This window comes from Ricinus communis, chromosome 10, assembly GCF_019578655.1.
Source record: "Ricinus communis isolate WT05 ecotype wild-type chromosome 10, ASM1957865v1, whole genome shotgun sequence".
Classification (NCBI taxonomy): Eukaryota; Viridiplantae; Streptophyta; class Magnoliopsida; order Malpighiales; family Euphorbiaceae; genus Ricinus; species Ricinus communis.
This window is the reverse complement of record NC_063265.1, coordinates 9,134,551-9,158,902: the sequence shown is the minus strand read 5'-3', so window position 1 is coordinate 9,158,902 and position 24,352 is coordinate 9,134,551. Positions and strand designations below refer to the sequence as shown.

The 24,352-nt window shown below is 35.6% G+C and overlaps 2 protein-coding genes across 5 annotated transcripts; both read left to right on the top strand.

Moving 5' to 3' along the window:
- The first annotated feature begins 87 nt into the window (after positions 1-87).
- Positions 88-17,372, top strand: LOC8282035. Of its 3 annotated transcripts, XM_015722269.3 has the most exons (26): positions 88-435; positions 528-608; positions 1,457-1,594; positions 2,388-2,498; positions 2,595-2,645; positions 2,760-2,860; positions 4,648-4,741; positions 5,060-5,179; positions 5,273-5,533; positions 5,649-5,727; positions 6,381-6,472; positions 6,599-6,682; positions 7,168-7,242; positions 7,386-7,433; positions 8,423-8,518; positions 8,824-9,053; positions 9,303-12,841; positions 12,927-13,006; positions 13,232-13,312; positions 14,103-14,174; positions 14,265-14,370; positions 14,492-14,546; positions 14,725-14,853; positions 14,944-15,061; positions 16,057-16,139; positions 16,785-17,372. In XM_015722269.3, exons 1-26 carry the CDS (start codon positions 271-273, stop codon positions 17,200-17,202), a joined length of 6,507 nt encoding a protein of 2,168 aa, XP_015577755.2. In that variant the 5' UTR covers positions 88-270; the 3' UTR covers positions 17,203-17,372. The 3 variants fall into 3 exon arrangements, with proteins under 3 accessions (XP_015577755.2, XP_025013985.2, XP_025013986.2); XM_025158217.2 differs by lacking the exons at positions 88-435; positions 528-608; positions 1,457-1,594 and having other exon boundaries at positions 2,382-2,498; positions 2,605-2,645; XM_025158218.2 differs by lacking the exons at positions 88-435; positions 528-608; positions 1,457-1,594; ... (3 more) ...; positions 4,648-4,741; positions 5,060-5,179 and having other exon boundaries at positions 5,369-5,522.
- A 155-nt stretch (positions 17,373-17,527) lies between these two features.
- On the top strand, positions 17,528-24,038 carry LOC8282036 (protein NUCLEAR FUSION DEFECTIVE 4). 2 transcript variants are annotated; one of them, XM_002523936.4, is made up of 3 exons: positions 17,528-19,570; positions 21,995-22,878; positions 23,225-24,038. In XM_002523936.4, exons 1-3 carry the CDS (start codon positions 19,262-19,264, stop codon positions 23,700-23,702), a joined length of 1,671 nt encoding a protein of 556 aa, XP_002523982.2. In that variant the 5' UTR covers positions 17,528-19,261; the 3' UTR covers positions 23,703-24,038. The 2 variants fall into 2 exon arrangements, with proteins under 2 accessions (XP_002523982.2, XP_025013978.1); XM_025158210.2 differs by having other exon boundaries at positions 21,995-22,874; positions 23,225-23,407.
- Positions 24,039-24,352: the final 314 nt, after the last annotated feature.

Sequence of the window (24,352 nt, the reverse complement as noted above, 5' to 3'; positions counted from 1 at the left end):
GGCTAAAACAGCATCTTTCAACTCATGCTGCTGTCGTATGATCCCCATATAAAAGAAGACTAGTACGCTGGCCCAGGCCCATTGCTATGGAACCCCGAAATAGAAAAGGGGGTTCCACTACACCAGCAATTTTGATCAGAAACAAACAACAAAGCGCTTGTCGATGTTCATTTTCATTCATTTTCCTTTATGTAGTTTCAGTTTTCAGGCAACGGAGAAAGAAAGGTCTCTGCAATTTAAAACCCTAAAAAGACAAAGGCAGAACCAGAAATGGAGATAGAGTTAGAGCCAAGAGTGAAGCCATTAAGCTACAAAGTAAAAGGAATGTCGAGAGAATCTCCGTCGCAGAAAGCCTCTCACATTCTCGACACTGACCTTCGCTCTCACTGGTCCACCGGTACCAACACTAAAGAATGGATCCTTCTAGAACTCGACGTATGTATTTTTATTTTATATTCAATTGATTTTTAATTATTTTTGCCATTTAATTTGATTCTTTTTTATTTTGCTTGTTTGAATTGTTGCAGGAACCTTGCTTGCTTTCGCATTTACGGATATATAATAAGTCGGTACTTGAATGGGAAATATCAGTTGGTTTGCGTTATAAGGTTAGCTATTTTATTTGTTACTTTTACTTTTCATTTGTGCTGTTGTGCTTTAAATTGTGAATATGAACTCTACAATACCTAAAAAAAGTTTACACTAAAAATTGCAACTGTTACAGTTGTTACTAAGTCATGCATGATATTATTAGTTGCTTATATTAGTTTTTATTTGCATATTGTGGTATCTCTACTTCTCTGATTAGCAAGATAATAAATTCAGAAGGCATTTATTATTAGTTGAACTTGAAACTACTTTTTGTGAAAGTTAGTTGAACTAAATTAAAGCTAGCATTGCACATTTTATAGCTAGAGCTAATCCATCAGCATTGAGCAACTCACACATTATTGCTCTTTTTTTACTAACTAAAGGTCATTATATTTCATTTGAAACATTCATATCTTATGAATTTAGGTAAATGTTGTAAGTTCTAGTACAGGATGCAATTTGGTAGTACAAAGCAAAAAAATTTCATGTCTGTACTGCGATGGCTGCAACTGATGCATAGTATCTGTGACTTATGAATAGTGTCTCTTTCTTAAGGTATCACAATCTCATTATGATCTGAGACTCATGCTTCAGACTGCAGTACAGGGGTATTTTATAAGAAATAAATAATACTTTTAGGAGCTATGTGTTATGTTAATTGGAAGATTTTTAATCTATGATTATCTGAAATGCCAAATAGTTATTTGGTTATGAGTTAACTCTTCTCTTCATCATAGTATTTTCAATTGATGGAAATGACTGTGATGGCATTTTGCTTATCTTATCATGCCTTTTGTGTAACCAAGTTTGCTTCACTAGTTATTGTGTTTTACTGATTGGCTTCCCCCTTTCCCTAAATATCCAGCCTGAGACATTTGTAAAAGTTCGCCCACGCTGTGAAGCACCTCGTCGTGATATGATATACCCTATGAACTACACTCCATGTCGCTATGTACGAATATCTTGTTTACGGGGAAATCCCATAGCCATTTTTTTCATTCAGGTATGTGAAAATTTGGTTTGCATTCGCTGCTCTGCACCGATTAATAATCCATACATTATAGGTTTATCATCATTTTATTCTGCAAATTGAATTATACATTCATGTATTAGGCTGCCAGCCATTGGATTCCTTAGAAAATAATCCTGCTAAATTACAAGCATATTAGGCTTAATGATCTAATAAATATAGAGCTATTCTGGCTTCTTTAGTTGTATTCTATCCTTTTAATATTATCAATTATATATATAAGTTAGTTAATCAGCAACGATTTTATTCAATAGGAGAGGTTGGCATCTAAGGTGGATACTTGACATTATTGTGCTGAGTATGAACCTGTGGGCCCATTAGCATCCCTAAATATTGGAAACGCCAACCAGATATGGTGGTATTTTGTTTTAGGGGTCCTATGGGGTCCATATGTTTGTACCTAGCACAACAGTCTACATTAAATGTCTGTCCTAGACGCCAAGTTATTGATTCAAGTTCTTGATCCCTTGTATACAATTCCTACGAAGTAACTAACTTATATACAAAATTTATGAAATTCAATTTTAGGATAAAATTGAGAAACACAGAGATCTGGATTTAATAGGTCATTAGGCCAGCGTGGAAATAAGTGCAACTATCTATCTTTGGCAGATGTGTTCATAAATTCAATGTATTGGTCATTTAGATGAATATGGTAATAAAAATTTTGTTCACTCCCTTTCTTTTTCTAGAAACACATTTACTAATTTTATCGGGTTTCTGCATTATAGACACTAAACTTGTTTCCTCTGATCCTGTGATGCAGCTGATTGGAGTTTCAGTGACTGGTCTTGAACCAGAGTTTCAACCAGTTGTAAATCACTTGTTGCCAAACATTATATCACACAAGCAAGATGCTTCTGATATGCATCTCCAGGTGGATCACATTATCACATTATTATTGCCATCTCTAACACTTCCATTGTTTCTTATATTATCATATCTCTTGCCTTCTGATGCCCATTGTTTGTAGTTGCTTCAAGACATGACAGACCGGCTGCTAGTTTTCCTTCCCCAACTTGAGGTATTTAATATAGTTATGTCAAGTCAACTAAGGTTCTTTATTTCTTGATTTTTTTTCGGAAACTAGATTTTAAGGTCTAATGAATTAGTTAACATAGCAGTTATCACTGTGCAGGCAGATCTAACTAGCTTCTCAGATGCTGCTGATCAGAACTTACGTTTTCTTGCAATGCTTGTGGGTCCATTGTATCCAATACTTCATATTGTGCATGAAAGGTTGGTTAATATGCAACATGATCTAGATGACAGCTTTAATCAATTTGAGCACAAAAGTGTGCTTTCTAAGCTTTTTCTTTTTACATGAAGCTTAAAACTTTATAAATTTCTTCTATTGTTATATCTTCTTATCTACAATCTTTTTTCCTTGAAACAATAAAAATCTAAGTATAGTTTTGAAGGAGCAGTGTACTATAAGAGCAGTATGTTCTAAAGAAGCACATTGTCAAAGGCCTCTAGCATCCTTTCTACTGCCAAACCCTTTCTATTTAATCTAGAAAAGGTGCCCATAGTCTCTAGACATACCAATTTCTCATCAGAAAGTTGAAAATGACGAGTTTAAATTTCCCAAATTGCCTCTACATATGGAAACACATGAGAATGAGACTTATTTATGTGTACAACACATAACAAAGCAATATGGAAGTTAAACACTTATTATCTCTCATTTTGGCAATAAGATATAAGGCTGTAATAATATTTTCCTTTTTGTCAACGATAAGTGTTCACCTATGTTGGCGTAGTCCAGATTCATGAGTGCTTTAGGACTTTAGGCTCTAGCCTAATTGCCTTTGAACAGTGTTGAAACTCCAGACGTTTTAAAAGTGTTTGGCCAAAGTATATATTTGGCTGTATAAATGGGGTTAGAATCTCACCCAGTGCAAAATCAATTGGGTTGTGCTAAGGGCCAATCTTTACTACTTGTATGGCACTTTATTTTCCCATTCTCTTTTCATGGGGGATTATATTTTTCAATGCTCCCTCTCGAGTGCTATTATGCTTGGACTAGTTGTCACTTGCCAAACATAGACATACTTCTAGAGGCCCATGACAAACACACCTAAGCCTACTCTTTGAGGCCTGAGGTCATTAAACGGGTCTAGACTCTTCTGCTAGCCTAAACTCCAGGGCTTCAAATACGAGCCCACAGCCGTTGGGCCATCTTTAGTTTATTACCATGCAGAAACTCCTTGGGTATTGAGAGTGTCGGGCCAAACTATATTTCTGGCCATATAAGTGGTATTGGCACCTCACCTTGCACAGAACCATTTGGCTTGTGTCAAGGCCCGATCTTCACCACTTATTTTTTACCTTATATTTTCATATTTTTTCCATATTGGAGTATATTCTCCAACGAAAAGCATGAAAATAAATTCGAAATAATTCTCTCTGCCTCTCTCCCCTGCAGGTCTACTTCTATTCATAAAGTGCTTTCGTAGGAAATTTCCAAGTAAAAAGGGCAAAGTTGTAGTCCGAAATTTCCTTACCTTTTGATTGTAGTTAATAGAAGGTCGTGATTTCATGCAAAATATGTTCTTGCTACTTCTTAAGTGAGACAAAAAGTGTCCTGACTCCCTTATCATTTTTGAGTTCTTTAATTCATATGTTTCTGCAAGAGATTTTGTGGGGGAAGATTAGCAAATTCCTGGATGCTCTAATTCATTTAGGCTTTAGTTTCCCTTGCTTGGAGTTTGCATTGAGACTTCATTCTCAAAAATTGGAGTCTGGTTGGAATGTGACTTTACTTTTAGATTCTAGAACATTTGAAGTCTGGATTTGCTAATAATTGTCCTATCTTTCCACCTTAACTGAGGTCATTTAACTCTGTTTAATGTTTATTTACTCATGTTGATTTAGCATGAACTCAGGCTTTTGGGCTCGATCATTTTTTTTTATCAGTAGTTCTAGTAGGATGTTTAGTACTTATTTAAATTTTCGTTTCACATATATCTTCTCCTCCTATATTTTATTTCAATTAGATGGGTAATCCTGTGCTTGTACTACAGAGAAACTGCAAGGTCCTTGGGCGGTATTTCTGAATCTGAAGTTCCTAAAAACTGTCAGCCTGTGTCTTCCTTAACTGTTTCTTCTAACTTTGAGGTAGGATCTCAGTTCTTTTGATGTTCTTCTCTTTTATCACCCAGAAACTTGTCTCTGGATTGATGTGTAGAGCAATGGTGTTCATCCTTTTTGACTATTTGAAAGGTGCCCATAGCGAATGACTGAATGATTCTTTTAGTATTAATATAGTCAAATGTTGGATGAGCATTTCCTTCTAATTGTTCGTGTTTTTTCTTGATGTGTGTTCTTGAAGTATCTTTCTCATTGGATAACCTTGTCTTAAATTCATCTCGTAGCCTGGGTTGTAGTCCTTTTATTTCTAAATGGTACCGAGTGACCTCCTTTTTCTGTGTGCAGCCAAGAAGATCACGAAGTACATCTCCAACTTCCAGTTCCATGGTGTTCCGTCCAGATGCAATTTTTATTTTGTTGAGAAAGGCATTTAGAGATTCTGATTTGGGAGCTGTTTGCAGAATGGTAATGGGTGAACTTCTGCCACTTTATAGTTTAGTGAACAATTATCATTTTATAGCATTATGTTGCATATTGCTAATGGATCCTTTATTTCAGGCTTCAAGAATCCTATACAAGCTTATAGATCCTGTTCCAGTGCAAGAAGGGTCGAGCACTGGAAGTGAAGTTACATCTGCTCTAGATGAGACATCAAAATTTGAAGTTTTAAATCCTGTTCATCTAGCTAATTACTCTAGCTTGCTTGGAGAAGAATTTCAGATACCTGATGATCATTGGGACTCTAGCATTCTAAATGTCTTGGATATAGGGGCAGTGGAAGAAGGCATTTTACATGTTCTTTATGCTTGTGCGTCTCAGGTTGATTGCAGTGTTAGGGATATTGCACTCTTTAAGCATCCATTTTCTGATGTAGATTTCTGTTTGCAACCATCTTTCTCCATCAACTTACTTTCCACTTCTCTATAATTTGCAGCCTTTACTTTGTCGTAAATTGGCAGAGAGCGCATCTGAGTTTTGGTCTGCTTTACCTCTTGTTCAAGCTTTACTGCCAGGTCAAGTATAAAATATGAAATACCTTAACTTACAATTTTTTGTTCAGGATTAAGGTGTCATGCCTATTCATAAATATTCTCGCAACATAATTATGTTATTGAACTGACTCTCTTTAAGAAGCTGGATCTTACTTTATTACTTAGCAAGGCACGCAGCAGGCTTGAATTGTCCCCATGAATTTTTATTTTATTTATATTTATCTAAGTTATTATTAGATCTGATTAATCTTTTATTCATGTAATTTGTCTTATTGATTTTCTAGTCAATAGGACACAAATTAGTCTTTGTTCTACACAATTGACCACCTTAAGCTTTTTAACATGGTTTACACCCACCTTTCATAGCCTTTTTGGTGAACTTCCTTTGCTAATGAACAGGCTAGAACAACTTTAAGCCCAATTGTTGGTTTGATGGCAATTACAGTACAAAAAGTATGCAGAATGCTGTAAAAGAAGTGTACTGTTTAGTATTATTTTGAATTTCTATGTAATATGAATGTCCTCTTATTTATTGCCATCGAATTATCCATATTGTTTCTTTAACAAGAATATGGCCTAGCATTTCCAAAACACGAAAACAATCATGGGCCAAAATTTCTTAAGATTGCTTTTACGAATGTATTTTGACGTGGATTTCTCTTCACTTTCTTTAGCACTTCGTCCTTTTGTGAGCAACCTTGGCGAAAATGTTGATGATATCTTTTCTCAATGGAAACAGCCTTTTGTTCAACAAGCCCTATCCCAGGTTACGTCAGAGCTAACATGAATTTTTTCCCCATTGAATGTGGGTTACGTGGTGGTTATATGTTCATTGTGGTAATTTATTTCATTTTAGATTCTAGTCTACTGAACATAGTGGTTTTAATTGCAGATTGTAGCAATGTCTTGTTCGGCAATGTACCGCCCTCTTCTTCATGCCTGTGCTGGCTATTTATCATCCTATTCACCATCACATGTTCGTTTCTTGCAGTCAGCTTACTCTCCTAGCATCAAACATCCTTTCTTTTCTTTGTCATGGGTAGCTTTTTCTTCTAAAAAATGTAAAATACCTGTAGTGCAGGTATTATTTTTTACTAGGTGGGTGATACATGTAAGCGTGCACCCACCTTGCAAATGCAGATAAACTCATAGAAGGAATGAAAGTGGCCTTCAACTTGTTTGCCCCACTGAAACTGTGCAATTAAAAGTGGAATGGTGTACATATTCACTTTAAAGTGATCATATCTGGCATTCATATGAAACCCCCACAGTTGTGTTCCCCTCTTTCCCAGGTTCTTGGTATTTTGACTTGAATGGATGGTTCAAGTGACATAAGATATTACTGATGTTTAATGAGTATTTTTTTTCCTATTAGCAAAAACCCCATCTAATTAACTATGATTCTCTTTTTTAAATTTTATGATACTCATTCAAACACACTGCTGTAATTCTCTTTTACAGGCTAAAGCTGCATGTGTGCTGATTGATCTATGTTCTAGTGTGCTAGGACCTTGGATGGCTCAGATCATTGCAAAGGTTGGTGGCACACTGGGTGGCCTGCCCCTTTTGAATTCAGTTTCTTACTTTATTTGCTTTGATCTCTCTCTCTCTCTCTCTCTCTCTCTCTGTGTGTGTCTATATATATTCTCTATCTGAATTTTGGGCTGATTTTGGTTCAGATTGATTTAACTATGGAGCTTCTTGAGGACCTTCTGGGAACAATTCAGGTGTGTGTATGCTTGTTCTAAAGTACAAAATTTAAACCCAGCTCTCAGGCAACATTTAAAATATGTTTTCCTTTTTTCTGTTGTTGGATAAAAAGAAAACTATGCTAATTAAAATTTTAAATGAAGTCACTATTCCAGTTATTTCTTTGAGACCTTGAAACAAGTCAAAGCTGGGTTTCCTTGGGCACCTGGTGAAAAAAGGATGACATTCTGACTTTGGAAGTCAGAAAAAATAAAGAGGAAAAATCTCATCTGATCTATTAGCATCACCTGTCTCAAACCTGAAGCAGACCAAATGGAATAATGCTTAAAAAGTGTCCTTTAAGCATAAGCCCAAGAAAATGTTAAAAAGTTGTCTCACAGAAAATTTAAGGAAAACTTCTGGTTTTGCAAATGTGTGTATTTCTTTTCATCCAAATGCTCTAGAAGACTGCAAAAAAAGAAAATAATTCAAAGAACTTTGGAGTATTTTGCACCTATATGCTCTCCATTTTAAGCAAACAAATGTCTCTAAACATTCTCCTATTCCAAGTTGCCTTAGTCACCTCATTATGAGGTTCACTATGCTTATGACAGGTAGTATACACCTTTTGGAGAAATGCCAACTCAAACAGAAGTCCTCTAATGACATTTTTGTATTGGGCTGAGCAAAAAGAATGAATTGGAGAAGAGCAAATAATATTATAATAGAAGGATTTGCAAGAAAAGTTATGCTCCTATCTGATCGACCAAGAGAATTCCATCATATCTATGTTATTGTGATTCCTGTAAAACTGAAAATTCTAGGACAAGGTATTGCTTTTATTGATTAAAAATCGGAAGAGAGATACATCACGGAAAGAAAAAATTTGTTTGAAGGCAAGGAAATCAATAATTTGTTGTGTTGGTTATACTTGCATCTGAATTTGTGTCATCATTGCAACTGATGACTTTCCCCCCTATGTATGTATAACATCTTGATGGTCTTGGTGTTCTGCCATGCTTTTCAGGGTGCTCGCTATTCCCCAGCTCATGCACGTGCTGCTCTCAAGTACATTGTGCTGGCTTTATCTGGTCATATGGATGATATATTAGGGAAGTATAAGGTACTTTCTCATGTCTCTATGTTCTGTAATTGTTGGTCTTTAATACCTTGGATTTAAGTGCCTCTGATCTTTGGCATGAAACTGAACAAAATTCTATATCATGAGACTTGATGTGAATTGCTCCATTAACAGGAATTCTTGTCTTTTATAGATTTTGATCACATATTGCTCTTTTTGCTGACATTTTGATTTTTTGAATGTAAAATTGTTATGCAACTGTTCTGGTAATACTTCAAATATATCTGCATCCTCGCCATGTAAACAAAATAATGGTATTACCTTTTATTTTGTTATGAACCTTTCAGGAAGTTAAGCACAAAATTCTCTTTCTTCTAGAGATGCTAGAGCCTTTTCTTGATCCTGCCATCTATGCATTGAGGAACACCATTGCTTTTGGGGATGTTTCTTTCACTTTTGTGGAAAAACAAGAAGAAACTTGTGTGGTTGCTCTCAATGTCATACGTACAGCTGTTCAAAAGCCAGGTGTTCTTTCATCCTTAGAATCTGAATGGAGGCGTGGATCAGTTGCTCCTAGGTATCAAATACCATTACTATAATATTGCTAAATAGTTTTTCATAAATGTTTCAAATTTTGTTTCTAGGGAAGTCCCAGAAAATAACAATTGAAACTATATGCATATATTTGAATATTTATTTCAGTTGTAGCAAGAAGCAAGAAAACATGCACAAATTTTTCCATCCATCAGTGAAAGCATTAGAATTGGTACTCATGCTGCTTGTATATTTCTTTTGTATTATGTTGGTCATGCTGTTTCCTCCACAGCGTACTGCTCGCAATATTGGAGCCTCACATGCAGCTGCCTCCTGAAATTGACTTTTGCAAATCTCCTATTCCTAAAAGTTTTGAGCATGACTCTTCAGCTGCTCTCCATTCTTCTGTCCTTCGCCATCCAGGAACTACTTCAAAATCAAATGGCAGAGATGACAGTGATGGGAAAGTGGACATTTCTGATAATGGTGCAAAGATGGATATGTTTGAAGATGTCAGTCTTCTTTTTGCCCCAACAGAACTACGAACCATCGTATTGGCAAATGTTTCTGGCAGCCCTAATGAACACAACCTGGATTTGAAATGTAAGGATGCCAACTTGGATTTGAAAAATGTAATTGAGAAAAAAGTTACTGATCTGTTTCCAGATGGCTTAGTATTAGATGCTGGTTTCACTGCTGAATACTTCAACTTGCAAGCAGACTTTTTCCAACTCATAACCTATCACGATTGCGAGCTTAAGGCCTCTGAATTCCAACGCCTGGCTTTGGACTTGCACTCACAGAATGAAATAGCTATTGAAGGTCATGATGCTGCTATAGATGCTTTGCTCTTGGCAGCAGAGTGTTATGTGAATCCATTTTTCATGATGTCTTTCAAATCTAATCCACAGTTGACGAGCCCATTAGACATTACTGAGACTAGAAGAACAAAAATTTATGAAGTTCCAGAGTTGGGGAATGCTTCTAAAAGGAATGGTTTTGACTTGGAAACAATAACTCTTCTTGAGAAGAAAAGGGACAAAGTTGTTCTTCAGCTACTGCTTGAAGCTGCTGAATTAGACAGGAAGTTTCAGAAAAGCACGTTAGATGGAGAAAATATTCCAGAGTATTCTGAAGAAATTGATGATCAAGTCATAAAGTTGTCTTCCCTTGATGTACATTCGGCAGATGCTATCACCATGGTTCGACAAAATCAAGCTCTACTATGCAGTTTTCTGATTTGGCGGTTGAAGAAAGAGCAACACTTGATGCATGAAATTCTGATGCATTGCCTTGTTTTCTTGTTGCACTCAGCCACACGGCTGTACTGTGCTCCTGAAGAAGTGATTGATATCATATTAGGATCTGCTGAGTACCTTAATGCAATGCTAACATCTTTTTATTATCAATTTAAAGAAGGCAACCTGCAATTGGATCCAGAAAAGATACATGAAGTGCAACGTCGCTGGGCACTACTTCAAAATTTGGTAATTGCTTCAAGTGGTGGTGAAGTGTCTTACTTTTCTGTCGATGTGAACAATCGATCTCGGTGTGGAAGCTTGATTCCTCCATCAGCCTGGCTGCAGAGAGTATCTACATTTTCTCGCAGTTCTTTTCCTCTTGTCAGGTTTCTTGGTTGGATGGCGATATCTCGTAATGCAGAACAGTATATAAAGGAGCAGCTTTTCCTTACTTCAGATCTGTCACAGCTGACATGTTTACTCTCTATATTTGTGGATGAGCTTGCAGCAGTAGATAATGTTACCGAAAAAGAACAAGAAGATATGAAGATTGAACAGTTAGGGGTCGGACGAGATTCATCAATCCATAAGGGGTTTGACTTTTCTGTTCAACAGCATCGCGACCAAACTTTTCATGCTATCTATCCTGATCTTAATAAATTCTTTCCAAATTTGAAAAAGCAATTTGAAGTTTTCGGGGAGCACATTCTGCAGGCTGTTGGATTGCAGCTGCGATCTCTATCTTCCACAGTTGTGCCTGATATCTTATGTTGGTTCTCGGATTTGTGCTTATGGAATTTTTTGCAAACAAATCATAATACTTCTCAAAATGGATTTGTTAATGTGAGAGGTTATGTTGCAAAGAATGCCAAAGCAATAATTCTTTACATACTTGAAGCCATTGTTATTGAGCACATGGTCGCACTGGTGCCTGAGATGCCTAGAGTGGTGCAAGTATTGGTGTCTCTTTGTAGAGCCTCATATTGTGATGTGCTATTTCTTGAATCTATAATGCGCCTGTTGAAGCCACTTATATCATATTCATTTTGCAAAGTATCTGATGAAGAAAAAATACTGGTTGATGATTCATGTCTTAATTTTGAGTCACTCTGCTTTGAGGAGCTTTTTGCTGATATCAGACAGAAGAACGATAATGGGGATATGGCTGCAGAAAAGGAGTACAGTAGAGCATTGACAATTTATGTCCTGGCTTCAGTCTTTTGTGATTTATCTCCTCAACGTAGAAGAGAAATATTAGATTCCTTAATTCTGTGGACCGATTTTACTGCTTTTGAGCCAACTACTTCTTTCCATGACTATCTCTGTGCTTTTCAGACTCTTATGGAGAGCTGCAAAGCTTTATTACTTCAGACATTAAGAGTCTTCAGTGTTCTCCCACTTCAGCTTGCCCATGGTTCTGATATCAATGCAAGATCACTTCCTAACAATAGCTTGGAGATGTATTCTTCGTTTCTTAGTGAGGTCTGCCAGAATTCTTGTCCACCAAAGAATTGTGAGAAGATAGAGAGTTATAGTTTCGTTGGTGTAGTCTCAAAGCAAAAGGACGAGTATCTATCTGCTGAGGAAATAGAAGACTTCTCTAAAGGCCTGGAAAAAATCATTGCCAAGCTTAATACAACCATTGAGCTCTGTTGGAATCTTCATCCTCGGTTGGCAAAGAAACTGGCTATTACATCAGCTGAGTGTTTTGTCTTCTCAAGATGCTTATCTTCAATTGCTCCACAAATTCAAAATGCTGAGGAGGATAGCAGTGAAAATTCATTCCCATTTAAATCTGTTGAAGAGTTTCCAGTTCATTGGAAAATTGGTATAGAGGGTCTTGCTGAAACTATTATGAAGCTTCAAGAAAATCGTTGCTGGGAAGTTGCATCTCTAGAGCTTGATTGTCTACTTGGACTACCCTATTGCTTTTGGCTGGATAATGTTATTGATACAATATGTTGCGTCATAAAATTTTTTTCTTGCAGTGCACCAAAAATTGCCTGGCGCTTGCAGTCTGATAAATGGTTGACAATGCTATTTGGCAGAGGTATCCATAGCCTTCATGAGAGTGATGGACCTCTCATTGATTTATTTGTTACACTGCTGGGTCATTCAGAACCTGAGCAACGCTTTGTAGCACTTAAGCACTTGGGTCGATTGGTGGGCCAGGATGTAAATAGAGAAGCAGTTCTAGGGTCTAAGACAATTTCCAGCAATCTTCTTTCACCAGGCATAGTTGTCTTGGTCCCTGAGCCATTTCTGTCACTTCTGATTTCAAGTACTTGGGATCAGGTGGTTTTGCTGGCATCATCTGATATATTATTACCTTTAAGAATTCATGCTATGGCACTGCTTGTAAGCTATGTCCCATTTGCTGCCCGTCACCAGTTACAATCTTTTCTTGCTGCTGCTGATAGTGTCCTTCATGTTTTGGGAAAAATTGTGCATCAGACGTGTGAGGGCCCATTACTACGGCTCTCATTAGCACTTATTGCCGGTGCCTGCCTATACTCCTCTATTGAGGACATTTCTTTGATACCTCAAGAAGTCTGGAGAAATATTGAGACTTTAGCATTGTCTAGAACTGGTATGCTCCTTTTCTCAAATTGTTCTGTGCCAATAAATGGTTGCGAGCATGAATTGATCTTCTTTTCTCTCCCTTGTTTTTCTAGGAAGCAAGGTTGGTGATCTGGAGAAAAGTGCTTGTGAAGTCTTATGTCGATTGAGAAATGAAGAGGATGATGCAAAAGAGGTTTGTCCCTGAACTGAGGTGACGGCGTTGAATGTTTCTAGCTACTGCACAACCTCTTAAAAACACTTGCACATACGGACATATATGTGCATGTCGATTGTATACACCTAAATGAGAAAAAAAAAAAAGCAGTGTCCTTGCTATGGTTTTGTTTTGTTTGTTTGATTTGACAGCAACTCTTTTCTTAGCAATTATTTAATTTACTGAACCACACTTTTTTATAAGGCCCTGAAAGAAGTGTTCTCTTCAAGTTCCTCAAATCAAATTGACTCAGAGTTTGGAAGTACTCGTGATGCAATTCTTCAGGTAAGAACAGTAATAAACTCCTTTGGTGGAATCTGTGAAGCATGGACACGGACACAAATAAGGACACGGGTATGGGTACAAACATTTTCTAACAAGGTGAGACACGGATAACGGGGGGAACAAAAAATTTAATATATATAGAAAATTATAATTATTATAATACAAATATACATAAATAACATTAATTAATTTTAAACTAGAAGTCTAAAATATGTCCAATCTCTTCATCTTGACAACAATGCTTGAGAAAGATACTAGTTGTAGAAAAAATTTTGAGGTGGAGAGAAAGTGGAGAACAAAACGAAAACATAGAAAGGTAGAGAGAGGGATTTCTTTTTGTTGAAATAACGCGAGACGTATAGAGATTAAGTGTGGCTACGGTTTTCTTAAAAGACTCGTGTTTTATAATTTGACCCATTAACTTTTAAGTTATTTTAAAAAGTATCCTATATTTTTCAAATTTGCCTCAAAATTTTGCAAAATTTATTACTTCCCATTTTCCTCACGCGTCCCCACCTATTAAAAGAAATACAAAGGATATGTTTTCTGGCATGTCCCATACATGTCCCTGTTGTGTCCCCAGCTTGTCTGTGTCCCTGGCGTGTGCCCAGCATGTCTGTCCCTTGGAGTGTCCGACACAGACGTCAACTCCCTAGGAGTGTCGGTGCTTCATAGGGTTGAAGTAATGCTTTAGATGAGGCCTATCTAGTTCCTTCTTCATATTTTCAATGTCATTTGCAGGGATTTTGTTTAATTAACTGGTAATTGTCTGTTCTTTAATATGTTACAGATCCTTGCGAATTTAACTTCAGTTCATTCATACTTTGAGATCTTCTCAGAAAAAATTGACAAAGAGGCAATGGTAAAAATGGTTTTATAATCAATTGTGATGTTCTTTACCTCCCAACTTTATGTACTGATATAACATGCCTGCATGTATTTTAACTTACAGGAACTTGAGGAGGCTGAGTTAGAATTGGACATTGTTCAAAAAGAAAATGCGCTGGAAGAATCATTAAAATATACAGAAGAAAAGAGGCAATCGTCTTGGCTCACAGGTGAGAATTATTATTCCTGGAATAGTTATGTTTTTTTTATTGGAATCTTGAACGATCTATTTCTTGAATACAGCATTTCTTTTACTACTATTTTTTAGCATTCATACTTTTCATTGTTCAGCTTCTGGCAAGCATGGCAGCCGTCTTCAGGAAATCAAAGAACATATCCATTCCCTGTATGTACTATCCATGCTGAGTAGCTCTTTCTTTAACGAGTATTGAGTTCAAGAACTGCCTAGTCCTAGAGAATGAAATCTTTCCAGTGCTGTTTTGTATTTACTTACTGAAAAGATCCTGCAGGCTGAACTTTTAGTTATCACCATATTATGACTTACTGTTTTTCTCTTTCATCAGAGATAAGTCCAAAATCCGTGAACACATTGTGGCCCGCAGGCAAAAGAAGCTACTGATGAGACGTGACCGTCAGAAATATCTAGAAGAAGCTGCTTTACGGGAAGAGGAACTTCTGCGAGAACTTGATAGGTTTTACTTGTGTTCCTAAATTGTTTTCAATTAAATGCTGTAAGAGGGAGTGATGGTAGTTACTAAAAGTTGGAAGTCAATGTCTGCCAGGGAAAGAACATCTGAAGCAGAAAAGGAAATTGAAAGACAGCGGTTGCTGGAACTTGAGCGTGCAAAAACTAGGGACCTCCGTCACAATCTTGATATGGAGAAGGAGAGGCAAACACAGGTAAGTTTATTCCCACTTTTTCCCGGGGCGTAGGCATGATCCTCCATGATCTGGGGTTTTCACGTTTTTTATAGTTTAAATTGTGTTATAATATGATAAAAGAACCATGATGTCCTGCAGACCTGAGTGAACGGATTTATGGCCCTAAATTTTTGGTTTAGATGAGTATTCAATATTGTGATTATTGCCTTCTCTCCCTCTATCATGGGTTGTTGGACGGCATGCTTAATGGGGGTATAGTTCAATGCAATTAATGTACCTAAGAACTACTTCAAGATCTACTCAATGACCTTGTAACTCTCCCCGTCCCTCCTTCCCTCTCTCTCTCTCTCTCTCTCTCTCTCTCTTTTTCTTTCTTTCTTTAATATTTTGTTTAGAGCAAAGCCGTTCTTGGTTTTTAATATATCGTTTGATTTCTTTCTAATTTTTCCTGGTTTGATTTTCTTTTTGATGCAACTGCTATATTTCACCCATGTATTGCACATAATGTATTGATTATCACATCTACTGCAAGGCAATTCGTAAATCACTCTTTACATTTTGTAGTGAAATTAAGGTGTTGAAGTATGTTCTGGGGAAGCTTTTGTAATAGCCTTTTATCCAGGAATCTCTCTTAATTTTCAGATGTCTGCATATCTTTGACTAGGTTTATTAATGTATAAATGTGCATTTATTCTGTTCTAGGGAAAGAAAACAATTTTTGTAGATGTGAAGTAGAAGGGAGGTCAAATTTATTTGAAAAGTATTGGATTTTATGCCAATTTTCACTTTGCGATGGATCAAATTCTTCCTATATTATAAATGTTATGATTATGCTAGGTTGCCAATTGGCTGGTGTTCTTTTTTCTTTGCAACTCTATTTCTGTTAATTCTTCCAGCCACATTTAAGGATTTTAAGATCCTGGATGTCTACAGATTTTATTTCTCTTTTATGTTTAGATGCTTGGCTTCTTGAATGGCTTTCATGCATGATTGTAATGGACATTTGCATGCAGAGAGAACTTCAGCGTGAGCTGGAGCAAGCTGAATCTGGACTACGATCATCACGGCGTGACTTTTCTTCATCCACTCACAGCAGGTATAACTTGTTCTTAATGGCTGTGCCAATTTGCTCCAATTGATAGTTCCAATGGAGCTAAATAAAAGGATTAATTTCAAGTGAAAATAACAGAATTTAGAAGAAACAATAATTTCTTACACATACTAACTTGACACAATAGAGAAGGTATACCAATAATATCGCATGAGATGTAGTGAAGCAAGGGAATAAGAAGACAAAGGAATTGGAACATGTCCTAAAATCATAAAGCTTCCGAGTTTCTCTGGATTGTATTACCTCGCTTACCAGAATCTGGGAGCATCATTTGTAACTAAAAGTCATGATTTTGTTTAGAAATTCTTCCTCAAATCAGTATTATTAGGGTTTCTGTTCTGGTGGAAGATAACTTTTTCGTGCTAATAAATATCCATCCAATGTCATGTTGGTTCACCAGTGGGCAATGGGAAGAATTATCCTTTTACATTGCTGCCAAGTTTAGTGGAATTGCACCTGCAACTAGTTATGTAGTGGAAACTATAGTTCTCTCTATAATTCTCTTATCCCAATTACTAATCTTTTAGCTGCCAAAATATGTGCATCTCTAATATACAGAGGTATGTCCAAATGCATGGGCAAATGTCCATAATAATGGCTTTGGTTTTCAATGAACATTTTCAATTGCAGGGCTCGGGACAGGTTCCGCGAGAGGGATAACGGAAGACCAAACAATGAAGGGAGTGCAAGAAGCAACAGTGGCAGTCTGCAGGCTGAAACTTCCACTAGTTCATCTATGTCAATGCCTGCTGTTGTTTTGTCAGGGTCTAGATCTTTCTCAGGCCAGCCACCGACCATTCTTCAGTCCTGTGATCGCAGTGATGAATGTGGCATCAGTTATGAAGAAAATTTTGATGGAAGCAAGGACTCGGGTGATACTGGTAGTGTGGGAGATCCAGATCTGATGTCGGCATTTGATGGACAATCTGGAGGATTTGGGCCTGCTCAGAGGCATGGATCTAGAGGGAGCAAGTCTAGGCAAGTAATGGAGCGGAGAGAAAGGGATGGTGGAAGACGTGAAGGAAAGTGGGAAAGAAAGCATTCGTGACCATTGTTGGTGTCCAGAGAGATAGATGTTAAGGAAGAGTTGTAAATATGTGAAAAAGAATTGAAGCACGAGGTAGGGATTCATGTTGTACCAGAGTTAAGGAACATCCATCGAAAGGTATTTTGCTGTACACCATGTTCTTATAATCTGAAACTGTTCTAGTTCATTCATGATTATAGTTATAGACAACACTTTAAAAATCTTGTTGCCTCTAAACTCTAGGGTTATCAGTTCAATCTTTCTATCCCCTATTCTTCTGTCTTAAAAGGATTTCTTATTTCCAATTCTAGAGTTCTCTTTTGATAAACTTTATACAACAGCAGAGATTTTCTTAATACCGTGAGCTCTTATTAGTGATAAATGTCTGGGGAGTGTGTAAGAGTTTTTTCATTATAAATTTCAAGATTTGGTAAAAGAAGTTGGGGAATAGACGTTTGTCATGTCTGATCCATTTAATGGAAAAGAAGACGGCACCTTCATTTCTTCTGTTTGTTAAAAAATAAGTAGGTGGATTAAGTATAGTTTGTTAACCGAGCCAAAAATACCAAATCCTATATCGTCGTTACAGGCTGCTCTTCTTTGAAAGAGAGATCTCATCTATCCGAATTTCAACTTTACAAAGAAAGAGAAAAAAAAAAAAAAAAAAGGAAAAGGGATAAAGTGCAAGAAAGAGAAATGCAAAAGTCATTTTTGGTTTTATTTTGTGATAACTTTTATGTGTATTTTCTTGTCAAGTAAGAAAGCTATGTGTTGACATTTATTGATTAAAATACATTACCTGATTTGTTAGGATCTAGTTACAGCGGATCACGATTTCTACTGTCGTAGGATTGATAAATTGTGGTGAAGAAGATCTAGTTACAGTGGATCACTATTTCTACCGTCGTATGATTGATATATTGCGGTGAAGCTGTTTCAATGAAATAAACATTTGACGACTAAATAATGACGTTAAGAGCTATTCAGTTTGAGATTTATTATTTCAAATATGATCAATGACTGATTAAAGAAATTGATTGAATCTTTCCAATTGATCAAAGAGAATGATCGAGTCTTTCCAAAATACAGATTTTAATGGTTTATTTATAAATTTTGACTATATACCTTTTCTTATAAAAAAAAAAATAATACACTCAGCATCTTTTAATTTTATATACTTCTCCTAACAAAAAGATATTCCTACTAGGGTTTGAAGCACACTGAAGGATTTTTTTATTTTTATTTTTGGTCGTGAAAACGAGGGAACAAGATATTAAAATCGAAAATCTTATAAATAGTCTTATTAGATAATACTTTTATACTTTTCTTGGTTTCTCCCAAGAACCAATCACTTTTAAAGATGGTTGAAGCATTGAAGCCGTCACTTAGCCAATGAATATTTTTTAGAATGGTCATTTTCACAGGCAAGCCTCTTTCTATATCAAGAAAAAGAAACTCTAATTCTTCTTTCTTTTAAGGTGTTTTATATCTTTACTTTTGTCTTTTTTTTTTTTCATATATTGTTTACTCATATTTTTAAGGAAAATGAATTTCTGTAATAGAAGGTGGTCATTCAATCATAGAGCTATTAATCCGACAGCCATCATTTCTAAATTAGCTGCTAATATTTGCAATGTTGAACTTCAATTTGCCCAAAGACTAATTCTAATTTTTAGGCTTTAAATTTTAAAACTTAAGTAATGCTTCTTTTTAAAAGGTAATCTTGGTCTCCCCTGTGGAGATGGTAACAGATTAGTGACTAGATGTTTATGAATGGATTAAATAACTATTTCTATTAAATAGTTGTTAATTTAATCAGATATTAACTATTGAGAATTGTCAGTCATTTGGCATGTTATAATTTTTCTCCCCTTTGAATATAGTTAGTTACCTTCAAAAAGTTACAAAGTTTTTACAGTCAGACTCCCCACAGTATATAAAGGAAACCATGATCCCCACAAAATAGCCATTACTGGACATACACAAATAAAAAAACACCCTCTCTCTCTCTCTGGGTCTGACTTTCTCCTCCAAAACTTTTCTTGGGTTTTGGGAGAGGAAAGGAAAAAAATACAAGACAATGGAAGGACAATCAAGAAAATGGATGATATTAGTAGCAACGACATGGGTACAAGCATTTACAGGGACAAACTTTGATTTCTCATCATACTCTTCAACATTAAAATCTGTTCTTGGAATATCACAAGTTCAGCTAAACTACTTGGCTATGGCTTCTGATATGGGAAAGGCATTTGGTTGGGGTTCTGGTTTATGTTTAATGCATCTTCCTTTGTGGTGTGTCCTGTTCATAGCTGCTTTCATGGGTCTCTTCGGCTATGGTCTTCAGTGGCTCCTAATTGACAGAATCATCAGCTTTCCTTACGTTCTGGTTAGTCTCCATTTTCTCCATCTAATCTTTTGTTCATTTAATCAATTATGTGCTTTTCTAATACATTAGTTTGTTCGATATTGCTGCTGACTAAGTTTCTTTTATTCCAATTTTGCTTCCTTTTATGTTTTTTGTTCCACTTATTTTCTACTTGGGTCCTACTTTCCTGGAGAATCAGTGACTGTCCTGAAAATCTGAGGACTTGCCTCGTATACAAACTAGACAACTACCGCATCAGAGACACATATAGAAATGTTAGATCATGCGGCTAAGTAAAGGGTTAGTTATTTAATCAAGTAATTAATTACTTTAGATTTAAGTGTTCTTCTTTTATTTTTCTTTTAAACTTAATGCAAAATAAGGCATCTTTATGAGATTTAGTTAAGAGGATGAGAGTTCAGACAATGCTTAATGGATCCTTATTATTAGGTTCAGGAAATTAAATAAAATTATTAGGGTTTTGTTTTTTTTACGTACACATTGGATATAGAACTACAATTGCAATAATCATCGCACATGTGAGCATAGGCAAGAGGAATTTGTACGCTAGTGGCATTTATATTAGTTAGTGGGTCAACAGTGGTTGATCTTTGGATCAACTTCTTAACAATTTCTTTTTTAAATTTGTATTGTTTTTATTTCTAGTTTTTAATCTCAGACATAAGATAAATATTCAACAAGGAATCGACAGCAAAATGCTAAGTTGTGCAAAATTCCACGTATAATCAAATGGAGATGACATTTGGAGGTGTCTCTACTAATTATATAATTAAAGAAAACTTTGTCTGTCTTTCTTGTAGTTTAATACTCCAAGTCAAAGCTAAGCTACCATTCATATTTTACCACCAAACCTTTTATTTCCTTACAATTTTCAACTGCCATTCTCATAGGAACAGCTCTTGTACTTTATTGGCCAATCCTCAACTAGTGGTTAAAAAGAATAAAATATTACTGTCAAAACACTAGTCTCAGACAAAGTTCGAATCCAACGAAATTGAAGTCACATGCAATAAATTAATACAATAACAATTCAGTTTTATAGTGTTCTTTTTACATAAAATCAATTATATAATTATTAGCTGTTTATGCTCTCGTATTATTATTATCATTATTATTATTTTAACTATAAAATTTAGTTGATAAAAATAATTTAATAATTTTAATATTTAATATTAATTTATAATATTTTAAAAATAATAGCAAACTAACTATTTTTAAATAATTCTAAAATCTTATCAGTATAAAATAATATAAAAATTATTTTAAAAATGCTTATTAATTAGTTTTATTATTATATAACTTAATACTATAATTGATATTACTATTTTTAAAATTAAAAATTTATTATATAATTAAAAAATAAATTTATTATTGAATATTATATTAAAAATATAACTTAAGATATTATTTTTAAAATTAAAATTATTATTTAATTAAAAAATTAATTTATTAATTAATATAATATTAAAATATAACTAATATGCTATCTTTTTAATGATAGAATTAGTATTATCAGCTAATTAGAAAACTATTTATTAGTTAGTATAATATTAAAATATAATTAATTTGATATTTTTTAAGATTAAAATTTGTGTTTAATTAGAAATATAACTTATTAATCAATAAATTAATTAAAAAAATTATAAATGTACACATAAGTTTGTGTCTTATGTGTCAAAAATAATATACATGTCAAAAATTAATCACACGTGTTAAAAAAAATTTTAAATCTTAAAAATTAATATATATATAATATCATATGCTAAATATTGAATTTATACACTTCAGTATATATAAAATACTAGAAAATTAACTTTAAAAGGGCTTGATTGGAGCCTACCTTCTTGACTGAAGTTAGTTATATCCAGGACTATATTTATTTAAGAACTCAGACAAACTATATTGTCTTCTTCTTCTTTTTATGTCTGAACACTAATTTTTAGTCCATATTTAATATATATTATCCTAAACAATAAATATTTAATAGTATCTTAAATGAATATAAATTAAAAAAATAAAGCGCACATCAAGAGACCGAAATGCTGAATATAAAGCCTCTCATTATACCGGGACACCTGGATGGCCTTCCTCATCCATATTTATTTATTTCTCCACCTAAAATTCTCCATGACTTAAACACCTAACCTCCATTCCTTTTATCCATATAACAGTATACAACACACAGAAAAACAACACTTCCAATGTTGTTCTCGAATAGTCTTAATAGTATATACATGCCATTTGTCTTGGGAAACTTCTTGTCTTACTCTAATATTAAAAGAAAATAAAAAAGATTACTTTTACTTGGGAGTAGCCTTTTTTTTTTTTTAATTTTCTATTTTTGTAATTTTCCCTTCTATACAAGGTGTTGCACCCCACTGACAGCAGTATTAAATGCATCAACTATTTTTGTTTCATGTGCAGGTATTTCTCCTATGCTTGACAGCAGGATGCAGCATCTGCTGGTTCAACACGGTCTGTTATGTTCTGTGCATAAGAAACTTCCCAGCCAACAGAGCACTAGCATTATCCCTCACCATTAGTTTTAATGGAGTTACTGCTGCTATCTATAACCTTATTGCGAATTCCATAAACCCTGAAAATGACACTCTTTATCTCCTGTTAAATGCAGCTGTCCCTCTGTTTGTGTCCATCCTGGCGTTGCTCCCCATCCTTCGCCAACCCCCTCTCCAGCAACTCTCTGCTGATGCCGCTCGCAGTGACGCCTCCATTTTTCTCTTCCTCAACATTCTAGCCATTTTCACTGTCCTGTACCTTCTGCTCTTGAATTCACTATCTTCAACTGCATCAGTAGCACGTATCCTTCTTGGGGGTGCTATTCTCCTATTAGTCCTTCCCTTGTGCTTCCCTGCACTTGTGTACGCAAGAAACTGGGCTACGCATAACATCCTTGCACGTTTGCATTTTTATCACTCAAGCTTCAATGATCTTGAGCTTGTCAGAGAACTCATCAAAAATGAAAATGGAACTAGCTCAAATGCCAATTCCTATGGCGTGGTAGAGAAAGAAGGATGTTTTGGCTGTTTCAGAAGGGTAATGGAGAAGGACAGGTTAACTGTGCTAGGCGAAGAGCATCCAGCTCGAGTGCTAGTGTGTAAGTGGGATTTCTGGCTATATTATTTTACCTATTTCTGTGGAGGGACAGTAGGGCTGGTCTATAGTAATAATCTAGGACAGATTGCACAGTCACTTGGATACTATAAAGACCTTGAATCGCTCATCACCCTATACTCGGCATGCTCATTCTTTGGCCGCTTACTCTCAGCTACCCCAGATTTCCTGCGTGAGTATGTATTTACTGTAACTAAACATAAATTCTGCACAATTCCAATTCATAATAGATAAAAATGAGTCTTTATATAAAGAGCAGAAGCATATGGTCGATGAGTTGAACATAGAAGGAACCTCATGCAAAAACTTGAGATCATTCTCTTTTATTTAGACTGAAATCAGATGTTTCCTACATCTCTAGAGAATGCATGACCTGTCCATAGTCCTAGACTAAAACAGATCTTGCATCATACGAAGGTGTACTTTGCAAAACTAATTTCAAACGAATTTTAACTTTCAAAACTAAAGCAGTTTTTAGTCAAAGCGAAATAAACTGAAGGTTCGAAAAATTTACCAATGCAGCAAGGTGTACTTTGCAAGAACTGGGTGGTTAGCAGTTGCAATTGTGCCGATGCCAATTGCCTTCGGTTTACTTGTTGCATCAGGGAGTGAAGGAGCATTGCGTGCTGGCACAGCCTTGGTTGGACTAAGCTCTGGGTTTGTATTTGCAGCATCTGTTTCAGTCACTTCTGAGCTGTTTGGGCCAAACAGTGCTGGGGTCAACCACAACATCCTCATCACCAACATCCCCATTGGATCACTCCTCTATGGCCTTCTTGCAGCCATAGTCTATGACGCCAATGCTGGAAGTACCAGCCTGCTGGAGACACTGTTAGGGAAAGAACTGGTATGCATGGGGAGGCAATGCTACTTGAAAACCTTCGTGTTATGGGGTGGCATTTCATTGGTAGGCCTAGTTTCAGGTTATATGCTTTTCTTACGAACCCGACATGCATACAACCGTTTTGAAAGGAGCCGAAATCTGACACAGTCCTCTTAACCGAGAAAGATTTTGCCTTCTTTGTCACCCTTTCTATATAGGATTTCAAAATGATTAAATACCATACAAGAACATACGTAGTTATCACGATACAGTTGGCACTGGCTAGCTTCAAGTAGGTGGAGTAACAAGCCAACATGCACAAAGATGTAAGAATCAAATCCTATTTCATTATTGGAGTAGGAGGGAGGTTACTCATAGTCATGCTTAGAATAGAGGGAGAAGAGAAGAAGGAGGGCTACACCAGCTGTGTAGCCCAACGTTTTGAACCAAAAGAAAAATAAGTAATATACAGATTCTTTTTTGACAGAAAAAAAAGAAGAAGAATATGTTTTACTTAGCAACACGCAGAAAAGTTTCTTCTGAAATATAATTTAATTAGCAGTTCAGTAAAGGGATTTAAGACTACTTTATTTGGACAACCACATCCGCTTGCAAAATCAATAAACATTAAAGAGCTGGACTAAAAGGGGAATTCAAGAGAAATTGATCATGCAGATTACTTTATTTATTTTAAAAATTTTATAAAATGATATCAACATTAATGACTAGTTTTACTTAGTAGATCATGTAATATCACTCTCTTTATCAAATTCCATTCCACATATAGATACATCACCTGGTGGCCGGTGTTAGCAAGTTGTTATGAG

What these genes read in the sequence shown, in the direction of transcription:
- LOC8282035 (XM_015722269.3), top strand. Translation starts at nt 271, where the DNA reads ATGGAGATAGAGTTAGAGCCAAGAGTGAAGCCATTAAGCTACAAAGTA. An exon ending in TGGCTCAGATCATTGCAAAG is followed by an intron (nt 7,243 to 7,385) that starts GTTGGTGGCACA and finishes ATTTTGGTTCAG; the next exon opens with ATTGATTTAACTATGGAGCT. An exon ending in CGTGGATCAGTTGCTCCTAG is followed by an intron (nt 9,054 to 9,302) that starts GTATCAAATACC and finishes TTTCCTCCACAG; the next exon opens with CGTACTGCTCGCAATATTGG.
- LOC8282036 (XM_002523936.4), top strand. Translation starts at nt 19,262, where the DNA reads ATGGAAGGACAATCAAGAAAATGGATGATATTAGTAGCAACGACATGG. An exon ending in TCAGCTTTCCTTACGTTCTG is followed by an intron (nt 19,571 to 21,994) that starts GTTAGTCTCCAT and finishes TTTCATGTGCAG; the next exon opens with GTATTTCTCCTATGCTTGAC. An exon ending in ACCCCAGATTTCCTGCGTGA is followed by an intron (nt 22,879 to 23,224) that starts GTATGTATTTAC and finishes TTACCAATGCAG; the next exon opens with CAAGGTGTACTTTGCAAGAA.